This window comes from Dunckerocampus dactyliophorus, chromosome 19, assembly GCF_027744805.1.
Source record: "Dunckerocampus dactyliophorus isolate RoL2022-P2 chromosome 19, RoL_Ddac_1.1, whole genome shotgun sequence".
Lineage (NCBI taxonomy): Eukaryota > Metazoa > Chordata > Actinopteri > Syngnathiformes > Syngnathidae > Dunckerocampus > Dunckerocampus dactyliophorus.
This window is the reverse complement of record NC_072837.1, coordinates 20,559,951-20,578,769: the sequence shown is the minus strand read 5'-3', so window position 1 is coordinate 20,578,769 and position 18,819 is coordinate 20,559,951. Positions and strand designations below refer to the sequence as shown.

Here is an 18,819-nt window from a genome sequence, read left to right as displayed (position 1 = left end):
TCTATAGAAAAAAATGCCCCGTCAGGATGCAGCGCAGAAATATTGGGACCTTTTAATGTGCTTATGCTTTGTTGCTAACCCTGGAAGGCAGTGTTTGTGTGTGTGTGTTTTGATTGTAGTATTGTGCACCTTTTCCTCCTTGCTTGTGACAAAATGTACAGCTTTGACTGACAGCAAATAGCATGACATGGTATACATGGTTAAAAGATGGCCACCAAGCAACAGCAGATGAATTTAAATAATAAACTGAAGATGAGCGGGATGGCAGGGAGGCGGGAGGATGAGGCAGGTGGACAGGGTCCAATCTCCCTGTACAAGCCCAAACGGTGATCCTCATTTAGCTGCCGTGCTTTCACTCCAGTTTGAGCAGCTCCACATCGAAAATGAGTGTAGCGTTGGGGGGGATGACCCCGGGGTGGCCTGTTGCACCGTAGGCCATGTCTGGTGTGCACGTGAGTTTTACCCTCTGGCCCAGACTCATCTGAAAGACATTTCAAAAGTTTGCAGTTAGGAAAGTTATGACAGTAGTATTAAATATTGTTCAAAGTTAAAAACGTTAACGTTCTTAAAATAGTGAGACAGGCATTCTTTCTAACGGCCACCAGAGGGAGTTGTTCCACTAGTTACAAATGAGGACAGCCTCTTGGAGTAAGTCACTTTCAGTGGTCTAATTAGAGCAAGCCTGTCCAAAGTGCGGCTGGGGGGCTACGTTCGTTTTTAAATTTATATATATTTATATATATTATATATATTATATATATTATATATTTATATATATCTCATTATTAATGAGATATATTATAACACATTCATACAGCAGTGCTGCCCATGAATGTTTGGTGGCGTTTGGAGAGGTCACATGTTTCTGCCAGTCTGCCCCAGGGCAGCTGTGTTTAAGTATATGTAGATTACCACCAGCGTGAATGAATAATGGCTTCACTGGGAAGCGCTTAGAGTAAAGGCACTACATAATGCATACATTACACTAACTTGCTTCCTCACCTACAACATCAAGATGTGGATGTTTTGTTCAGATAGCTGAGCCTTTAAAGCATAAAAGTCAGGGTAAAATGCATAGACACCTCTGATTTAGAGGAAAATATCTAGGAGGGTGTACCTAAAGGGATAGTTGACATTTTTTTGACATGAAGTTGCATGAGATCCCCATCAGCAGTGTAATGTGTCGGACCTAGCAATTTGGGGGCCTAAGGCGAACACAGCCAGGGGCCATCTTCATATGTTCTTTTAACACAAAAAGGCAGCCTCCCTACCAAGATACAACCTTGCACTAAATGAATACACAATGACAGAATCAAGTTTCACATATACTGTAAAACCAGTGCATGTGTAAATGCCAGATATGTATTTTTGAACAAAAACAACCCAGACATCATCACAACAGATGTGTGTGTGTGTGTTTCAGAGAGAAAGAGGCTGTGTGTATGTATGAAGATGAAGACAAGCCATGACTGTACGATATCAGCCATGATGACCACACACACTGTCAGGAGGAAGGCATAGGAATGGGGAGAAATCAACAGCTTGCAAAGATGACTTACGTGTACGTGTCAGAGAAAGAGAGAGATAATTTTATTTAGAAATGTATACAATGAAGCAACTTCAAAATATCTATGTCTAAATAATTACCATTTAATTAATACAACCCTCCCCCCATGCGTGTCTCACACATGAACACCCCCTTTCTCTTTGTGTCTCTCTATCTCACACATAAACACCGGTCATCCATGGGAGAGAAGTCAAATGGAGGTTTTTCATGTTTGTACAAATCCATAATGTGGATGCTCATTATCTTATCATTGTATCTTTTCGCTGTATCTTATCGTTGTATCTTACCTTATCTTATCTTATCTTATCTTGTTGAAGTGTGTCCATATTGTTGTCCATGTTTTTCATAGCATAAATGCCAAAGAAATCAAGTCCTACTTGTTGCTACCTCCCTAGTTGGTAGTTAGCGCCGCCTGGTTGACATTATTTTTTCTACCGACACCGTAAAGAATCTTGAGACCTTCGGTAATGAGGCAATATATTTTCGGCATCCTCTTGCCATTACCTCTTTGAACAGTCCACTGTAGTGTGGGGGGAGATGGGGGCAGACAATATGAATTTAGCTTTCTTTTTGCTATTTGTTTGTTGAGTAAGCTAACATAGATATACATGAAAATAGTTGGGGGTGCTGGCTGTGGTGGCCCTGGCCCATGCTGGTTGGCGGCCCCTACTAGTGGGGGACCTAACGCAAACGCCTACTTTGCCTTAATGGTAGGTCCGCCCCGAGTGTATCAACAGTGACTTTTGTTCCATGAGCGGAGTTCTGGTTGGATTTCGGTGAGGAGGAACGTAGTTCTGCTTCACGTGCTTCTCAAAACAATACGCGGTCAAAAGAGTAATACATTTGCATCACAAAAATGTCACACCTCTCAGTCGCCTCTCTGTTGGTATCACTACGCACTCCCGCCTGTCCATTGTTGTGTGTGTGAGTTCCACAGTGTTAACATGCGAGGATGGAGACTGCAGTAGCAGCACGAAACACACAGACAGCAATGCAAATCTGACGCTCACGGAACAAAGTGGGGGCTAAGTCCTTGTCAATACAACTTCATGTCCCTTTAAAGGTGGGGCTTCCCTTTGACTGACATGGCGTCTCCAGTGAACAAGTCAAACTTCCACCGGTGACATCATAATGTATGTGCTCCTTGGGTGCTGGCTTTGGAGTCCCACGTGTAGGACCATTTACAAAGTATTCTATTTCAGGGTGAAGTTAACCTCTTTACCTGAGCCACGCCTTCTTCCCAGCCTTTAATGACCTCGTTTCGTCCAATCTTGAACTTGAAGGGCTTGTTTCTGTCTCGGGACGAGTCAAACTTTTTCCCATTCTGCAGCATACCTGTATTGGAGACAACACCATCACTGCACACCTTGCTTTGCTGGCATTCCAGGCTGTTATACTCCTCAGTCTGACAACTGCACCATCTTTGGAAACGAGGCCTTTCTCAAAAGATTTAACAAGAATTGTTATCGAGATCTCGGCCCTATTTCAGTGATCTCAAATGCACAAAGGGGAGGGGAATTAGCAAGCTGTGGCCCAGTTTAGGGGATTATTTTTCAAGTTAACCAGGCCATCGCTCGTCAGTATGGCGGTCGCAGGGCAGGGAGGGTGGAAAAAAAGTCCATCCATCCATCTTCTATGCCGCTTGCCCTCACTAGGGTGGCGGGGGTATGCTGGAGCCTATCCCAGCTGACTTTGGGCGAGAGGTGGGGTACACCCTGGACTGGTGGCCAGCCAATCACAGGGCATATTTAGACCACCAATCATTCACACATTCATACCTATTTACACTAGTTAAGCTAACGTGCATGTTTTTGGAATGAGGGAGGAAACTCACACAAGCACGGGCAGAACATGCAAACCCAAACAGAGATGCCCAACGGAGATTGCAGATCTCCTGACTGTGTGGCCAATGCACTAACTATGACTTCATTATGAGGTTTACAAAGAAAAGCTGTGTGTTTTCAACCAAACCTTGCGTAGAACAAGGGAGAGTTATTTTTCTGAAGTCATCACCAACTGTTTGCTATGAACAAAGCCTACAGTTTCACTGCCCTTACAACCCATTTCTACAACTAAGTGCACCGACTTTGCAACATTCTTTCACGACAAAGTTCAAGGTCTAAAAAATGCAATCATTTCCACAACACAAATACAGTCAAACTTGTCTATAGCGGCCACTAGAGGGAGTCTGCAAACGTGACCGCTATAGACAGGTGGCCTCTATAGACAGGTTGGCGTCCAGTTTGAAGGTTGACCAGTAGAGGAAAAAAAAGAAAAAAAAAGGGGGAATTTTTTTTAATAATAATGTTTACCAGTAGAGGGCACTGCGGACTGTGGATAAAAGTTGTACAACACTACAAGGCTTGTTATTATCATGGTTCATGGTTTTAATCCTGAACATGCATGAGTCAAACAGTAGCACATCACATAGTACAATTCACAATTTTGCATGTTCAAAAAGGAGTAGTAAGAAGCAAAGCTTATTTAATCCTACCCCTCATCAGTTTCACATCAGTTGCAATACATTTATTCACCTCTTGTTCTTCCAAGTGTACTTTGTAGGTCTACATGACAATGTAGTGCAATCATAGCCAAGGTTTTTACTTACTAAAAGAAAGCTAGAGGCTTAATAATAACTGATAGAATATATCCACAACCCACAGAACAAAGCTGTGCTAGTAATGTCTTACGCTTGTTTTTAATATTTTACTTTTTACAGCTTTAGTTCATCAGGAAGTGACCGGAAGTGACGGTGGGCGTCCCGAGCAGGAGAGCTAGGCTCAGTGCTAGCTGTGAGTTTCGAGAGAGTTTCGAAGTGTGTTTATGTTGGCGTGGATGTAAAGTCCTGCAGTGTTCTCCGCTGTTAATAAAGTCATCAAAGTGCATCGGCGACGTGAGTCTCTCCTTCCCCACAACAAGCGGCATTACAGTATCAACCAGTGCACACCAGGAAATAAACGGTGTCATTTCTTACAGGCATTGGCTGGACAGCTATGTAGTAGGGCTTGTTTAACCTTTGCCTTGTGGGCAAGCAGGAAGGAGAGACGATGCTGAGAGATGTGTGTGTGTGTTCTGAGCTGCTGTCTGGTGGCCGCGTTCAATAAACAAAGTTGGCAGAAGAGGGAAAGGCTTCTTGAGACGTCATCTGTACTTCTGTGAAGAAAGTGTCGAACGTTTCGCTCCTCATCCGAAGAGCTTCGTCAGCGAACTAACAAGTGCTGGTAGCCTAGGCCTTAAATACAGTAAGAGTGGGCGGAATTGGTGTGCCAACACCCTCCTCCTATAGGTTCCTTGCACTAAGACTGGGCGGAGTAATCCTGCCATTAGCACCTCCGAACAAAGGGAAGTGTAGCTCCCTGTAGTTGGGTATGAACGACTCTGATACTGGCTAGTTAGCATCTATTGTTCTGGCTTGGCCCTGGCTCTACCTCATTTGCAAGACTAAGAGCTGTGGGTTTTGGTCTCAGTAACCTGCTGAACAGAGGGTCCAAATTAAACCTCAAACCACCATTCCGATTCAATGATGGGTTCTGTTGTTTGACAAAAATAGCTTCCTTTACTCCTCTTTCAAACCATCTGTTTTCTTTGGCCAAAATCTTTACCTCGCTGTCCTCAAAAGAGTGATTGGTTGCTTTAAGGTGTAGATGTACTGCTGATTGAGGACCACTCGAATTGTCCCTGCGGTGTTGATAAAGCCTTTTTTGGAGCATTTGCTTAGTTTCCCCAATGTAGTGCTCTTTGCATTCCTCATCTTTACAGTGGATGGAATAGACCACATTGCTCTGTTTTTGGTTTGGAGCCTTGTCTTTAGGATGCACTAGTTTTTGTCTCAGGGTATTTACTGGTTTAAAATAGGTTGGAATTTTGTGTTGCCATAAGATCCAAAAGTAAAAAGGAGAGGAGTGGTAGTCCCTTATGTAGCGGGGGTCTCCGAAAAACTCCAGAGGATCTTATGGCAACACAAAATTCCTACCTATTTCAAACCAGTAAATACCCTGAGACAAAAATTAGTGCATCCTAAAGACAAGGCTCCAAACAAGCAGCGCTAGCCAGTGAGCAAAAAAGCCCCGGGCGTACCACAGCTGACTTGGTAACGCATTACAACGCATCTGCTCATCAAATAGTGATATATTGAACATACAATGACGTGTTCAAGAAATATCAAATGTTTTTTTTAATTGCCCATGCACATGCACGCTGACGGCCGTGAGTCAATAACTTCATGTTCTGTTAGTCAGGAAGGTTGAAAACCATAAAGTAATGCCACACACTTCTTATGACACAAACCAAAAAGCTCAGTTTTACCCATCAAAGCAAAAACACTGAGTGGGCAATTATGCAAATTGCTGCCCCACAGCACTGTACAGTAATTCCCCGTTTATGGTGGTTCATTGGTTCCAGACGGTGATAAATCAATTTCCACAAAGAAGGATTCTTATTTATAAATCTAATATTTGCATAGTTAGAGCATGAAAAGCCTGTTTACCACCTCCTAATTATTACAGCCGTCTAGACATGAACTAACACCCCTATGGTCACCTGTACACTTGAATTACCCAATATAGTGGACATCATAAGACAACATAAGATATAGAAAACTGTTTGCCACCTTCTAAATACACTTTGAAACATGATTAGAGCCCTCTAAACATGAAATAACACCCCATAGTCACCCTTACACTCCTATTACCTAATATAGTGGACATCATAAGACAACATAAGACATATAAAAGGTAATAAGCCTCATTCTCGTGTGTGTTGCTGTGTGTGTTCTGCTGCCAGGGGAGACGAGTAGGGGGGCAGACAGGAAGTGACGTTGGGGGATTGGGGTAGAGTTTTAGCTCGGTGTGGGTAATGGCTGCAATAGTAGCCCGTGTTAGGGATTATTGTACCTGTGGTGAGATCATTCAAAGCTGCAGTAAAACTCTGTTGTTCTGCCCCTCAAGTCTGGTGCTTGTGTGTCTCACCAACATTACTGACACCGAGTGACCAGTGTGGAATACTACATATCATCTTTGAATTCCTGTTCTGAATGCCTTATATTTGTATTTTACTTCACTTAGCCATTTCACGCTTGAAAATACAAACATGCGTAACATTAGCTTAAATGTGCATATTTGCTGATTAATAAGAGGCCACCATGATTCATGAATGAATACAATTTTGAAAAACTGTGATGGAGCAAAGCCGTGACACTCAAAGCATGAGGAAGCAAGGGATTACTGTATACTGCAGGTGCTATGGTGACCGCCACCGTCTATTAGCCAAATGTTGTCTTCCTCTGCTTCGAATCAGCTTGACTTTACAGCCCACACGCCAGTTTGCTTTCTTTTACGCTGTAAAATGTTAGCATCTGATATTTCATCCCTCGGGTGCAGCTGTGATATTCCTCCGTAACAGCCCTTTAATTTATTGTCACTCAGCAAGCGTGAACAGTTGGCAAGTAAAGACTTTTAATGTTGGTGTTGCGCTCGTCTTCCTGGGGGGTATGACAGCTAATGCCAGTACTGTATGGGCTCTCCACTTTCAACTCACCCCATCTAAACTTAGCGGGGCCGCCATTTTCCAAGAATCACAGAAGCCCCAAATATCAGCGGACCGTGTTCCAAACGAGGAGCCGTCAAGTGCAAATGCAGAGGCGAGCACCTGCTACGCCACATCCTGGCCACCAAAATCAAAAAGACAATGTTCATGCTCTGGAACTCTGGAAACAGGCTTTAACGGTCCATGACTACACTCACTAACTCTTAAGACTCCATCCATCCTCTTATCCTCATTAGGGTGGAGGGGGTATGCTGGAGCCTATCCCAGCTGACTTTGGGCAAGAGGCGGGGTACACCCTGGACTGGTGGCAGCCAATGGCAGGGCACATATAGACCACCAACCAATCACACTCACATTCATACCTACGTATGGACAATTTAGAGCAGTGATCCCCAAACCCCTGGGTCATTTGGTACCGGGCCGCACAGAAAGAAAAATTAATTTCCATTATTTTATTTTTTGATGTTTTATTTTGAAACGTGGACGGATTCTCTCTGTTACATCTGTCTCACTTGACGGTTGTCCAAACTAGTAGAACAGTAGTACAGTAGACTACTACTGTATTTTTAACCATTTTTCTTTCACCTCATATTTGCAGTCAAATGCTGAAACTATGTGGGAATGCATAAAGGTACGTTTTGATGACTTATTGAGTGCTAATGTGCACATTTGTCTGAAGTTATTTCATGCTAGCACACTGCCTTTTACCACACGTCAAACATGTTATTATTATTATTTTTTTTTAAATTTTTTTCCTTGACGGGGAAGGACGTGTATGGCAGGAGCTCTGTTGATGATAGTGGAAATTTTAACTATTTTGGTGCTTTCCTGACTACACTTCATGAGCACAGGATCAGTGCTGATGGCTGAATCCCCCATCTGAATTCCTTTAACTTGGATAGTCGAGAGGTACAGATACAAGTATCGATACCTGCTAGCAAGTCTAGCTAATTAGCAAACTGCTGAAGTTCAAAGAGGTTGCTTAGCAACAGTGTCAAACACAAAGGAAAATGATACTGGCTCTGAACTTGAAGAGGAAAATGATTCAGGCTCTGAATTCACAGTGGACATGGACATAAAAACAGCATACCATTTTCCAGGATACCTAGAGTTTATGAATGCTACCAAGGAGTTCCTCAAGGGTAGAGAGATCACTCTACCACAAATAATGCAAACAAATGAGAAGCTGCATTCAATGGCAGAGAAACATTCAGCTTCAAATGCAGTTATAAGGAGGGCTATAACGTCTCTGGAAAGAGATGTTCAGAGTAATTACAAAAACCTCCTTGAAGTCACAAGGGATGTCAGGAATGGTATCACAAACATTATGGCAGAAAATAGAGTACAGGGTAAGTCAATCACAAACATTATGGAAGAAAATAGAGCACAGAACAAGTATATCAAAAAATTAGGAAACGAAGTCAAGAAGTTGCAAGATGAAAATGCAGACCTGGGTGCTGCTCTTAAGGAGGTCAAATACCCTATGGAAGATATCAAGGCTCTGCAGGACGATATTAAAGAACTGTTGAATGACAATGCTGCCTTGCGCTTTGCTCTTCAGGAAGCGATAAAACGTAAAGAAAATACAGCATTTTGCAAGGATGTTAGGTTTCTGCAGCATGATATCAGGGCATTATTGGAAGATAGTGCTGCCTTGCGCACTGCTCTCAAGGAGGCTATAAACCATATGGAAGCCACCTCATGTAATGATCTTAAGGACGCTAAAGACCCCAGGGAAGAAAATAGAGCATTATGCAATGATATCAACATTCTACAGGATGACATCAAGGCACTATTGAAGGATAATGGTGACTTTTGCACCACCCTTGAGGAAGAGAAAGAAGCAAAGGAGAATATCAAGGAGCAAATTAAAAACTTCATTGACGAGATGGATCAGATGGCACGAATGAATGATGTGGTCCTCACAGGGCTCCAAATCACACCCAAGTCAAGAGATGTTCCTTCAATAAAGCACCAGATTACTAACTTCCTACAATCGAAAGAGGTGGATGTCGATGTAAACAGTATTGACACTTGTGTCCCACTCCATGGCAGAAACAACACCACACCTGTCATCATTAAGTTCACCAACAGGGAATTCAAAACAGCACTGCTGAAACAGGGAAAGAAGCTAAGAGGCACCAACGTCTACATGAATGAGCATCTCACAAAACGCAATTCCGACATCGCCAAGAAAGCACGAGACCTGAGGAAGCAAGGAAAGATTCAAAACACTTGGCGCACTAACGGGAAAATCTACATCAAACTAAAAGGAAGTTTAGGAGTCGCAAGAGTGCTTGTTGTCCAAGACATCAGCGATCTGGATACATATTATAGATCATATTACTATGATAATAAGCATAATGGAGGAAACACCCTACAAGACAGACCAATACAACGAGAAGGACTACATTACATAGCAATAACCTTGACATAGTTAATAAAAGGAACTCTTGTATACAAACTCAGCGTCACTAGCAGTGCAACACCAAAGAGGATGTGGATATCAACAGGAGAGAAAGGACAGGATAAATAGAAAGGGAAAAGGAAAGGAGAAGGAGGAAAAAATGGGAAAAAAAATAAAAACTTTTTTTTTTTTTTTTAGCATTTGTGTACCTGTATACTGTATATGTAAATATGCGCGTACTTGTGTAGGTGCAGATGTAGGTGTATATATATGTATGCACGTGTTTGTATGTACACACATGTATTAGCAATTGATGTGCTACGAAGAGGGGGTAGGATTAAATAAGCTCTGCTTCTTCCTACTCCTTTTCGGACATATGTGTGTTAAAAATAAATTAAACCAAACCAAACCAGTCAAACCTGTCTTAGCAGCCACCTTTATAGAACGGCCACCTGCCTATAGCAGCCACTGAAAAATCCCCCAAAGCAAATTTACATGTTATAGACCCTGTGTATAGCAGTCACCTGTCCAACGCGGCCAGCGGCCACCCATTTTGTCTCCCTTGGTCAATATCTGAACGCATATAGCGGCCAAATTACCGACTCAAGTAGAAGCTTCATGCATGAAAAAGGTTAGTTTTTCAATCAATGAAGCCGTCGTGTGGAGACTTTAATTACTGAGTCCTAGCTCAGTCACAATCATTCACAAGATCCACACAAACTGTCAGTTGTTCCACATAAAAAAGCCGTCTTCTTTTGAGCTTGCTATTTCCTGGTCAAACATGTAACTTTAAGAGCATTTGCACCAAAACATTACCGCAAAGTAGGCTGGGAACAGGACGTGCACCCAGCGACGCTACAATAAAAAAAAAAAAACATACGCTAGCATGCATGCGGCAGCGGGAGCAAAACTGAGTTCGGTTGTACTTAATTGAAGTATTTTAGAATGTACTCACGTTATTTTTGATCAACCTCATCCACAAATCCATCAAAGTCCTCATCTTCTGTATTCGACACAAAAAAAAAGCCGTCTTCTTTTCCATTCGCTACTAGTCTGTTAACTTGTCAGTGTTATTCAGCTCCGAAGCAAAGAAGGAAACTTCTCCTGTTGCTTCTGCCAACTTTATTTACTGAACACGGCCACCAGACAGCAGCTCAGAACACCCACAAGGCGAAGGTTAAACAAGCCCCACTACATAGCTGTCCAGCCAATGCCTGTAACAAGTGACACCGTTTATTTCCTAGTGTGAGACAATGTGCACAATGTGTGTCAATACTGTAATGCTGCTTGTTGTGGGGAAGGAGAGACTCACGTCGCCAATGCACTTTAATGGCTTTATTAACAGAGGAGAACGCTGCAGGACTTTACATCCACGCCAACATAAACACACTTCCCAACTCTCTCCAAACTCACAGCTAGCACTGAGCCTAGCTCTCCTGCTCGGGACGCCCACCGTCACTTCCCGTCACTTCCTGATGAACTAAAGCTGTAATGACACTCTGCCGTATAAAAAGTAAAATATTAAAAACAAGCGTAAGACATTACTAGCACAGCTTTGTTCTGTGGGTCGTGGATATATTCTATCAGTTATTATTAAGCCTCTAGCTTCCTTTTAGTAAGTAAAAACCTTGGCTATGATTGCACTACATTGTCATGTAGACCTACAAAGTACACTTGGAAGAACAAGAGGTGAATAAATGTATTGCAACTGATGTGAAACTGATGAGGGGTAGGATTAAATAAGCTTTGCTTTGTTGCGTGCAGTCAGGTAGAGATCCCAATATGCAGAGCCAGACACAATCCAGGTAAAAATAATATCTTTAATTTAGTTGAACAGGAACAAAGTAACAACCAAATAGCAAAAACTTCTGAGTCCAAACTGAGGTAGAACGGTGCAACTAAGGTAGTAAAACAAAAGGGCACCGTGGAAAAAGGAAACAACTCACTGATGAGCAGACGGCGTCACAGGAGGCAAGGAGCACGTGGAACGGATTTTGAAAGAACACAGCAATCTTACGGCAAAGAGCACAGGAGCAAACAAACTGGTGTTTCACAGGCAGCATGCAAACCAGTAGTAACAATCCCACGTCCTCCTCCTGCAGCCATGTGGCTTAAGAGCCCTAGATGACCAAGTGGCTACAGGTGTGCCTCGTGGCGCCGCCCACTCAGGGAGTGAAGGGATCTACAAAGAAACACAGGTCAAAGGGTGACAACACAAAAATGAAACAAACCTAACAGTACCCCCCCCCTCAACGGACGCCTCCTGGCGGCCTACCAGGCTTGTCAGGGAACCGTTTGTGAAAGTCAGAAATTAGAGAGGGGTCAAGAATAAGCTTACCGCCAATCCAGGAACGTTCCTCTGGACCGTATCCCTCCCACTCTACAAAATATTGGAAACCCCTACCCCTTCTCCGAGAGTTAAGGATCTTGTTAACAGAATAAGCGGGATGGCCGTCGACCAACCTAGGAGGAGGAGGTGACCTGACTGGAGGGCTGAGAGGACTAGTAGAGACTGGCTTGAGACGGGAGACATTGAAAACAGGATGGATATTAAGAGATGCAGGGAGCTGGAGCTTGACTGCGTTAGGGTTGATGACTCGTTCCACTGTGAATGGGCCGATGTATCTAGGGGCCAGTTTCTTGGAAGTAGCTGCCAGAGGGATGTCCTTTGATGATAACCAGACCTTCTCACCGGGTCTATAACTTGGAGCTGGGTTGCGGTGGCGATTCGCTAGACGTTGGTTCCGCTCTGAAGTGCGTCTTAGGGCTGCTCTGGTGTTGCGCCAGGCACGGCGGACACGGCGTAGGTGCTGGAGCACAGAGGGAACGGCCACATTAGATTCCAGGGATGGAAAAGCTGGGGGCTGGTAGCCGTACACAGAATAGAATGGGGAAACACCTGTAGCAGAACTGACCAAGGAATTGTGAGCATATTCCACCCAGGGAAGATGTGTAGCCCATGAAGCAGGTTGTTGGTGGCAGATGCAGCGGAGTACTGTCTCCAGGTCTTGATTGGTTCTCTCTGTCTGTCCGTTTGATTGCGGATGATAGCCCGAAGACATGCTAGTGGTTGCACCTAGGGCTTCACAAAAACACTTCCACACGGCAGAGGTAAACTGAGGGCCCCTGTCGGAAACAATGTCCAAAGGTATGCCATGGGGGCGGAAAACATGGAGGATTAGAAGTTTGGCCGTGTCCAATGCAGATGGGAGTTTGGGGAGGGGAACAAAATGGGCCATCTTGGAGAAACGGTCAACTATAGTAAAGATCACAGAGTTGTTGTCAGAGGGGGGCAGTCCACAAACAAAATCCACTGAAATGTGTGACCAAGGGCGGAGGGGTAATGGGAGTGGGCGGAGAAGTCCAGCCGGAGCCTGGTGGGAAGCCTTACTGCGTGCACACACTGAGCAGGCCGCTACAAACTGCTTCGTGTCCACTCGACAGGACGGCCACCAAAAACGTTGACCAAGCAGGAACAGGGTGCGGTGGAAGCCTGGATGGCAAGCAATCCTGGAACTGTGTGCCCAGGTCAGAACCTCAGAGCGCAGTGTAGGGGTGACGTATAGCAGGCCAGGTGGACACTTCGCTGGGGGGGTAATGTCCTTGAGGGCATCTGTCACTCTGCTCTCAACCTCCCATTGGAGAGCGCCCAGGATCCGGGTCTGCGGAAGGATGGGTTCAGCCTCAGGGATCTCTGAAGAAGGGGAAAAGAGTCTGGAGAGGGCATCCGGTTTACTGTTACGAGAGCCAGGGCGGTATGTAATGGTGAAATTGAACCTAGCTAGAAATAGGGACCACCGTGCCTGGCGAGGGTTAAGTCGTCGTGCGGAGCGGAGGTAGGCTAGGTTTTTGTGGTCAGTAAATACAATGAAAGGGTGGGTGGAGCCCTCCAACCAATGTCTCCACTCCTGTAAGGCTAAGACGACGGCCAACAGTTCCCTATTGCCTATGTCATAATTACTTTCGGCAGACGAGAGACGGCGTGAAAAGAAGGCACAGGGGCGGAGTTTACGGTCAGTGGAAGAACGTTGTGAGAGCACGGCCCCGACCCCGGAATCTGAGGCATCAACTTCCACAATAAACTGGCGAGAGGGGTCAGGATGGGTGAGGACGTTGGAACTTATAAACAAGGATTTAAGCTTTTTAAATGCCGCGTCTGCCTCTGGGGTCCAGACAAATGAGACTTTAACGGATGTAAGCTTAGTGAGAGGTTCTGCGACTCGACTAAAGTTGCGAATAAATCTACGGTAAAAATTGGCGAAGCCCAGGAACCTCTGCAGCTGCTTCCTTGTTATAGGAGTGGGCCAATCGACCACGGCTTGTATCTTAGCCGGATCAGCCTTGAGTCGCCCCTTCTCCACAATGAACCCCAGGAAAGACGTCGACTCGGAGTGAAAATCACACTTCTCCGCCTTCACAAATAACCGGTTTTCCAGGAGTCGCTGAAGTACTAGTCTAACGTGATGTATGTGTTCATGAAGGGAAGGGGAAAAAATCAGGATGTCGTCCAAGTACACGAACACAAAGCGGCCTAGCATGTCACGTAGCACATCATTGATCAGATTCTGAAACACTCCGGGGGCGTTAGTGAGGCCGAACGGCATAACTAGGTACTCAAAATGCCCATAGGGGTGTTGAATGCCGTTTTCCACTCGTCCCCCTCTCTAATTCTGACTAGGTGGTACGCGTTCCGAAGGTCCAATTTAGAAAAAATTACAGAGGAGTGAAGTGAGGAGAACGCGGAGTCGATAAGAGGAAGTGGGTATTTATTTTTGATGGTTATGTCATTTAGCGCCCGATAATCAATGCATGGTCTTAATGAACCATCCTTTTTGTCCACAAAGAAAAACCCGGCACCTAGAGGTGAGGAGGAAGGGCGAATGTGTCCGGCTGCAAGGGAGGTGGAGATGTAATTTTCAAGGGCTGCGCGTTCAGGATTGGAGATGTTAAACAGTCGGGAGGTGGGTAACTTAGCTCCTGGTAGGAGGTCAACGGCACAGTCATAAGGTCGATGGGGTGGGAGCTCCATAGCCCTGTCCTTACTGAATACCTCCTTGAGGTCATGATATTCCTTCGGAACTTGAGAAAGGTCAATCTGTTCAGTGGGTGAAAAGTGAGCAAAGGGTGCATGAACGGACGCGGAACGGAGGCAGTGGGAATGGCAGTACTGGCTCCAATTGGTAATAGCAAGTCTAGACCAATCAATACAAGGATTGTGAATCTTGAGCCAAGTGAGGCCTAGGACTAGAGGTGCCGAACGAGAAGGTACTACAAAGAATCTCAGCTTCTCAAAATGATTACCGGATACTCTTAGGGTAAGTGTCTCGGTTTGGTGAGTAACGTGAGCCAAAACGCGCCCGTCGAGCGAACGAACCACTTTGGCCTCCTTAAGACAGAACACAGGGATGTTATGCAGGTTAACAAAGTTGTAATCCAAAAAACAGTCATCTGCCCCAGAGTCAACAAGTGCACAGATATTAAGGCAGTTCTCCTCCCAGGCGAGTGTACCTTTCAGTTGAAGGCGCCCTGGCGACGCTTCGACGGTAGACTGGCCCACGGTGAATGCTCCTCCAGTGGAGGTCGGGCGTCCTGCAGGTCGAGCAGGACACTTGGTGATGACATGATCAGCACGGCCGCAGTATAGACAGAGATGCAGGCGCAGCCGGCGTGTCCGCTCGGCCGGAGTGAGACGACCACCTCCCAGTTGCATGGGTTCCTCACTGGGTGCTGGACCAAAGACTGCTGCGCTGGGAACCACATCTGGAGTTGCTGGTTGCAGGATGGAGATGGAAGAAGACTGGGTGCAAGTAGGATTTCGTTGCTCTGCATAGTGCTCTGCCTTGCGCTCATTGATGCGGTCATCGAGCTTAATGGCGAGGGAAATGAGCTGCTCCAGTGACTCAGTCTCATCTTTTGTTACGAGCTCATCCTTTATATTAGAGTTCAAGCTGGCTAGAAAAATATCACAGAGGGCTGTAGTGTTCCAGCCACTCTCTGCTGCGAGAATGCGAAAGTTTATTGAGTGGTCTGCCACGGAAGCCTTGTGCTGGCGTAGAGCCATCAGACGGCTGGCTGCCTGGCGCCTTCTTAAGGGGTGGTCAAACACTTTGCGGAACTCAGAAATGAAGCCAGATAAAGTGTCCCGTAGCTCCGGACGATTCTCTAATATAGCCAGTGCCCACTCAGCAGCTCTCTCCGACAGGAGACTGACCATAAAGGCTACTCTTGCTCGGCAGGTGGGGTAGGTGAAGGGTTGCTGGTCAAATACCAGTTGGCATTGGTGTATGAATTGTTTGCACTTTCCACGGTCGCCAGCGTACCTTGACGGGTGAGGAATTACTGGTTCCTTTAAGCCACTGGCAGAGGAATGAGGAACAGATGGCAGCAGCTGGGGAGGAGTGACTATGCCATCAGCTGGAGCCGACAAGGTGGAGCTTGTTCCCTCGCTGACGAGCCGGTCCACGTTGCTGGAGATGGACTGGAGAAGCGTGGACATATCCCTGATAGCCAAATGATGTTCGCTAATCATACTTCCATGTGCCTTGAGTGCAGCATGCACCGGGTCAGACTCTGCGGGATCTGTTTGCATGGTGGGATTGTTCTGTTGCGTGCAGTCAGGTAGAGATCCCAATATGCAGAGCCAGACACAATCCAGGTAAAAATAATATCTTTAATTTAGTTGAACAGGAACAAAGTAACAACCAAATAGCAAAAACTTCTGAGTCCAAACTGAGGTAGAACGGTGCAACTAAGGTAGTAAAACAAAAGGGCACCGTGGAAAAAGGAAACAACTCACTGATGAGCAGACGGCGTCACAGGAGGCAAGGAGCACGTGGAACGGATTTTGAAAGAACACAGCAATCTTACGGCAAAGAGCACAGGAGCAAACAAACTGGTGTTTCACAGGCAGCATGCAAACCAGTAGTAACAATCCCACGTCCTCCTCCTGCAGCCATGTGGCTTAAGAGCCCTAGATGACCAAGTGGCTACAGGTGTGCCTCGTGGCGCCGCCCACTCAGGGAGTGAAGGGATCTACAAAGAAACACAGGTCAAAGGGTGACAACACAAAAATGAAACAAACCTAACATGCTTCTTCCTACTCCTTTTTGGACATGCAAAATTGTGAATTGTACTATGTGATGTGCTACTGTTTGACTCATATGCATGTTCAGGATTAAAACCATGACCCATGAACCATGATAATAACAAGCCTAGTAGTGCTGTACAACTTTCATCCGCAGTCTGCAGTGCCCTCTACTGGTCAACATTATTATTTTTTTCCCTTTTTTTTCTTTTTTTTTCCTCTACTGGTCAACATTCAAACTGGACGCCAACCTATATAGGACGCTATAGACAAGTTTGACTGTATATGTAATAATCTCTCTGGAAAAACTCCAGGCTTTAACTGGTGGATGGTGGGTCGGCATTCATTTTGTGCTTTTAATTTGATGTTATTCATGTCTTAGTTATACACAATACATAATAAATAAGATATGTTAGATCGCTGTAATGTATGAACCCCCCCTTGTGGGAACACAAGCTGGTCTGTGGGTCAAAGAAGGTTGGGGACCACTGATTTAGAGTCTCCAATGAAGCTAACATGCATGTTTTTGGAATGTGGAAGGAAACCGGAGTACCCAGAAAACCCCCACACACACGGGAAGAACATGCAAACTCCACACAGAGATCCCAACACAGGTCCTCCCCATCTCCTGACTGTGTGGCCAACATGTCTAAAGGCTCCATTGAAGGCATTTCAAGCACCAGCGTTATGAGAGTGTCACACCCTCATGCATGTGCAATAAGGTGTCAGTAATGCGCGTTACAAACCGCCAAGCACTACACATTGTTTTCACCACAGCACCATCTGCTTGATCTGGTGGCAGGTCAGGTGCCCCCGATGCAGGCGTACTGTAACAGTAGAAAGTCAGTTGGTCTGCGTGGAAATGCCAACTTAACACGCTCGCCAAATGTCATTCCAAAACAACGGAGGTGTGTGTCATCATCTGGTGTGTTTTTTTTTTATGTTATTGCACAGGTTGGCAACAATAAAAGGACAGTCCAAAATGTACACTTGAACTAATGGTGGTCACACCAGATACTACCCGATTTTTGGACACCCCTCCCTCTGCACATTTTATTGTGGCCAACCTAATTCCATCTGCACAATGACAATGCTGTCCAATCATCTTACTGGATGAATTATGACTTGTGAAGGCTCACTACCTAATTTGTGGACAAAATGGAAGAAGATCAGGCCCTTTGTGTACATAGCAGCACATGAAAAATGCATGGCATTTGTATTTGTAAGTGTAACTAGCCTGGTCTCTAAGAACAGGGTGTGGCATCATGATTTTACAGCTGCATTTTGACTGCCCCCAGTAGAGGGCACTGTGACACTGCTAATGGGACCAACAGACGCTGGGGAGCTAAAGCTAAATGGAAAGCTAAATGGTAGCTGTATGATACAATGTGTGATTAAAGTTTATGAAGAGTTAATAGGCCTGCTTAATTCTACACCACCCACAGAACACTACCTCTTTTAGAAGACTCCAACCACCACGACCATTTGTCCTTTTTTTCAATAACTCCTCCTCCTCCACCACAACGACATATGCTCTACCACTCCTCTTCAAAGGTAAATAACATTTATCATTACGTATTATTATATCATTTTTATTATTATTTTTTTCATTAACTTTCCTCGTTTAATATTACTACTACATCCAAACTCATATGTACATACATACGCATATACTGTATATGTATACACGTACATGTAGCACCCATATCATTGGTAATACTACCTTTTCCCCGACTTAACAACAATTAGGACTTAAGAACGGTCGTCTGGAACCAATTGTGTTCGTTGGTTGGGGACTTAGTGTACATGTGTATGGCTGTGTTATCAGCCAGGGTTGATGGGTGCGGTGATTGTGGGGGGGTAGCAGCAGTTCCTGACGCCACCCATTTAGGACTCTCAAGAGAAACCATTGACTGCGTCAGCACAAAAAAAAAGCATTAGCGCACAGAGGCGGGGGTATTTTTACTCCCACATATCCTGTCTCGCCCTGTCTAGAGGAGCTGCCAGCAGCACAACACCCCCCCCCCCACCCCCCACCCCCCCACCCCCCCCCGGTCCCCATCCCCCCCAGGCTATATGCCTGAGCGCGTACTGCAGTGAGTATGTCACTGCTGGAAGTTGCTGACATGAGAACAACTCTCAGCACAAGCCAATGATGCCTTTATTGATTCACTGCAGTGATTGATAGCATGTTTGGTTGCATTACACCCACCTGAA

The 18,819-nt window shown here is 45.2% G+C and overlaps 1 protein-coding gene across 2 annotated transcripts in view; it reads right to left on the bottom strand.

The window, feature by feature from the left end:
* Positions 1 to 200: 200 nt before the first annotated feature.
* The window catches only part of fkbp1b (FKBP prolyl isomerase 1B), a 25,542-nt gene continuing 6,923 nt past the window's right edge, over positions 201 to 18,819 (bottom strand). The window contains exons 3-4 of one of the 2 annotated variants that reach the window (XM_054762053.1): positions 2,790 to 2,902; positions 341 to 481 (exon numbers count right to left, since the gene is read on the bottom strand). In XM_054762053.1, the coding sequence (XP_054618028.1) occupies positions 353 to 481; positions 2,790 to 2,902 (242 nt within the window). In that variant the 3' untranslated portion in view covers positions 341 to 352. Of the gene's footprint in view, positions 482 to 2,789; positions 2,903 to 18,819 lie in introns of both variants that reach the window. The other variant, XM_054762052.1, reaches the window with a different exon arrangement.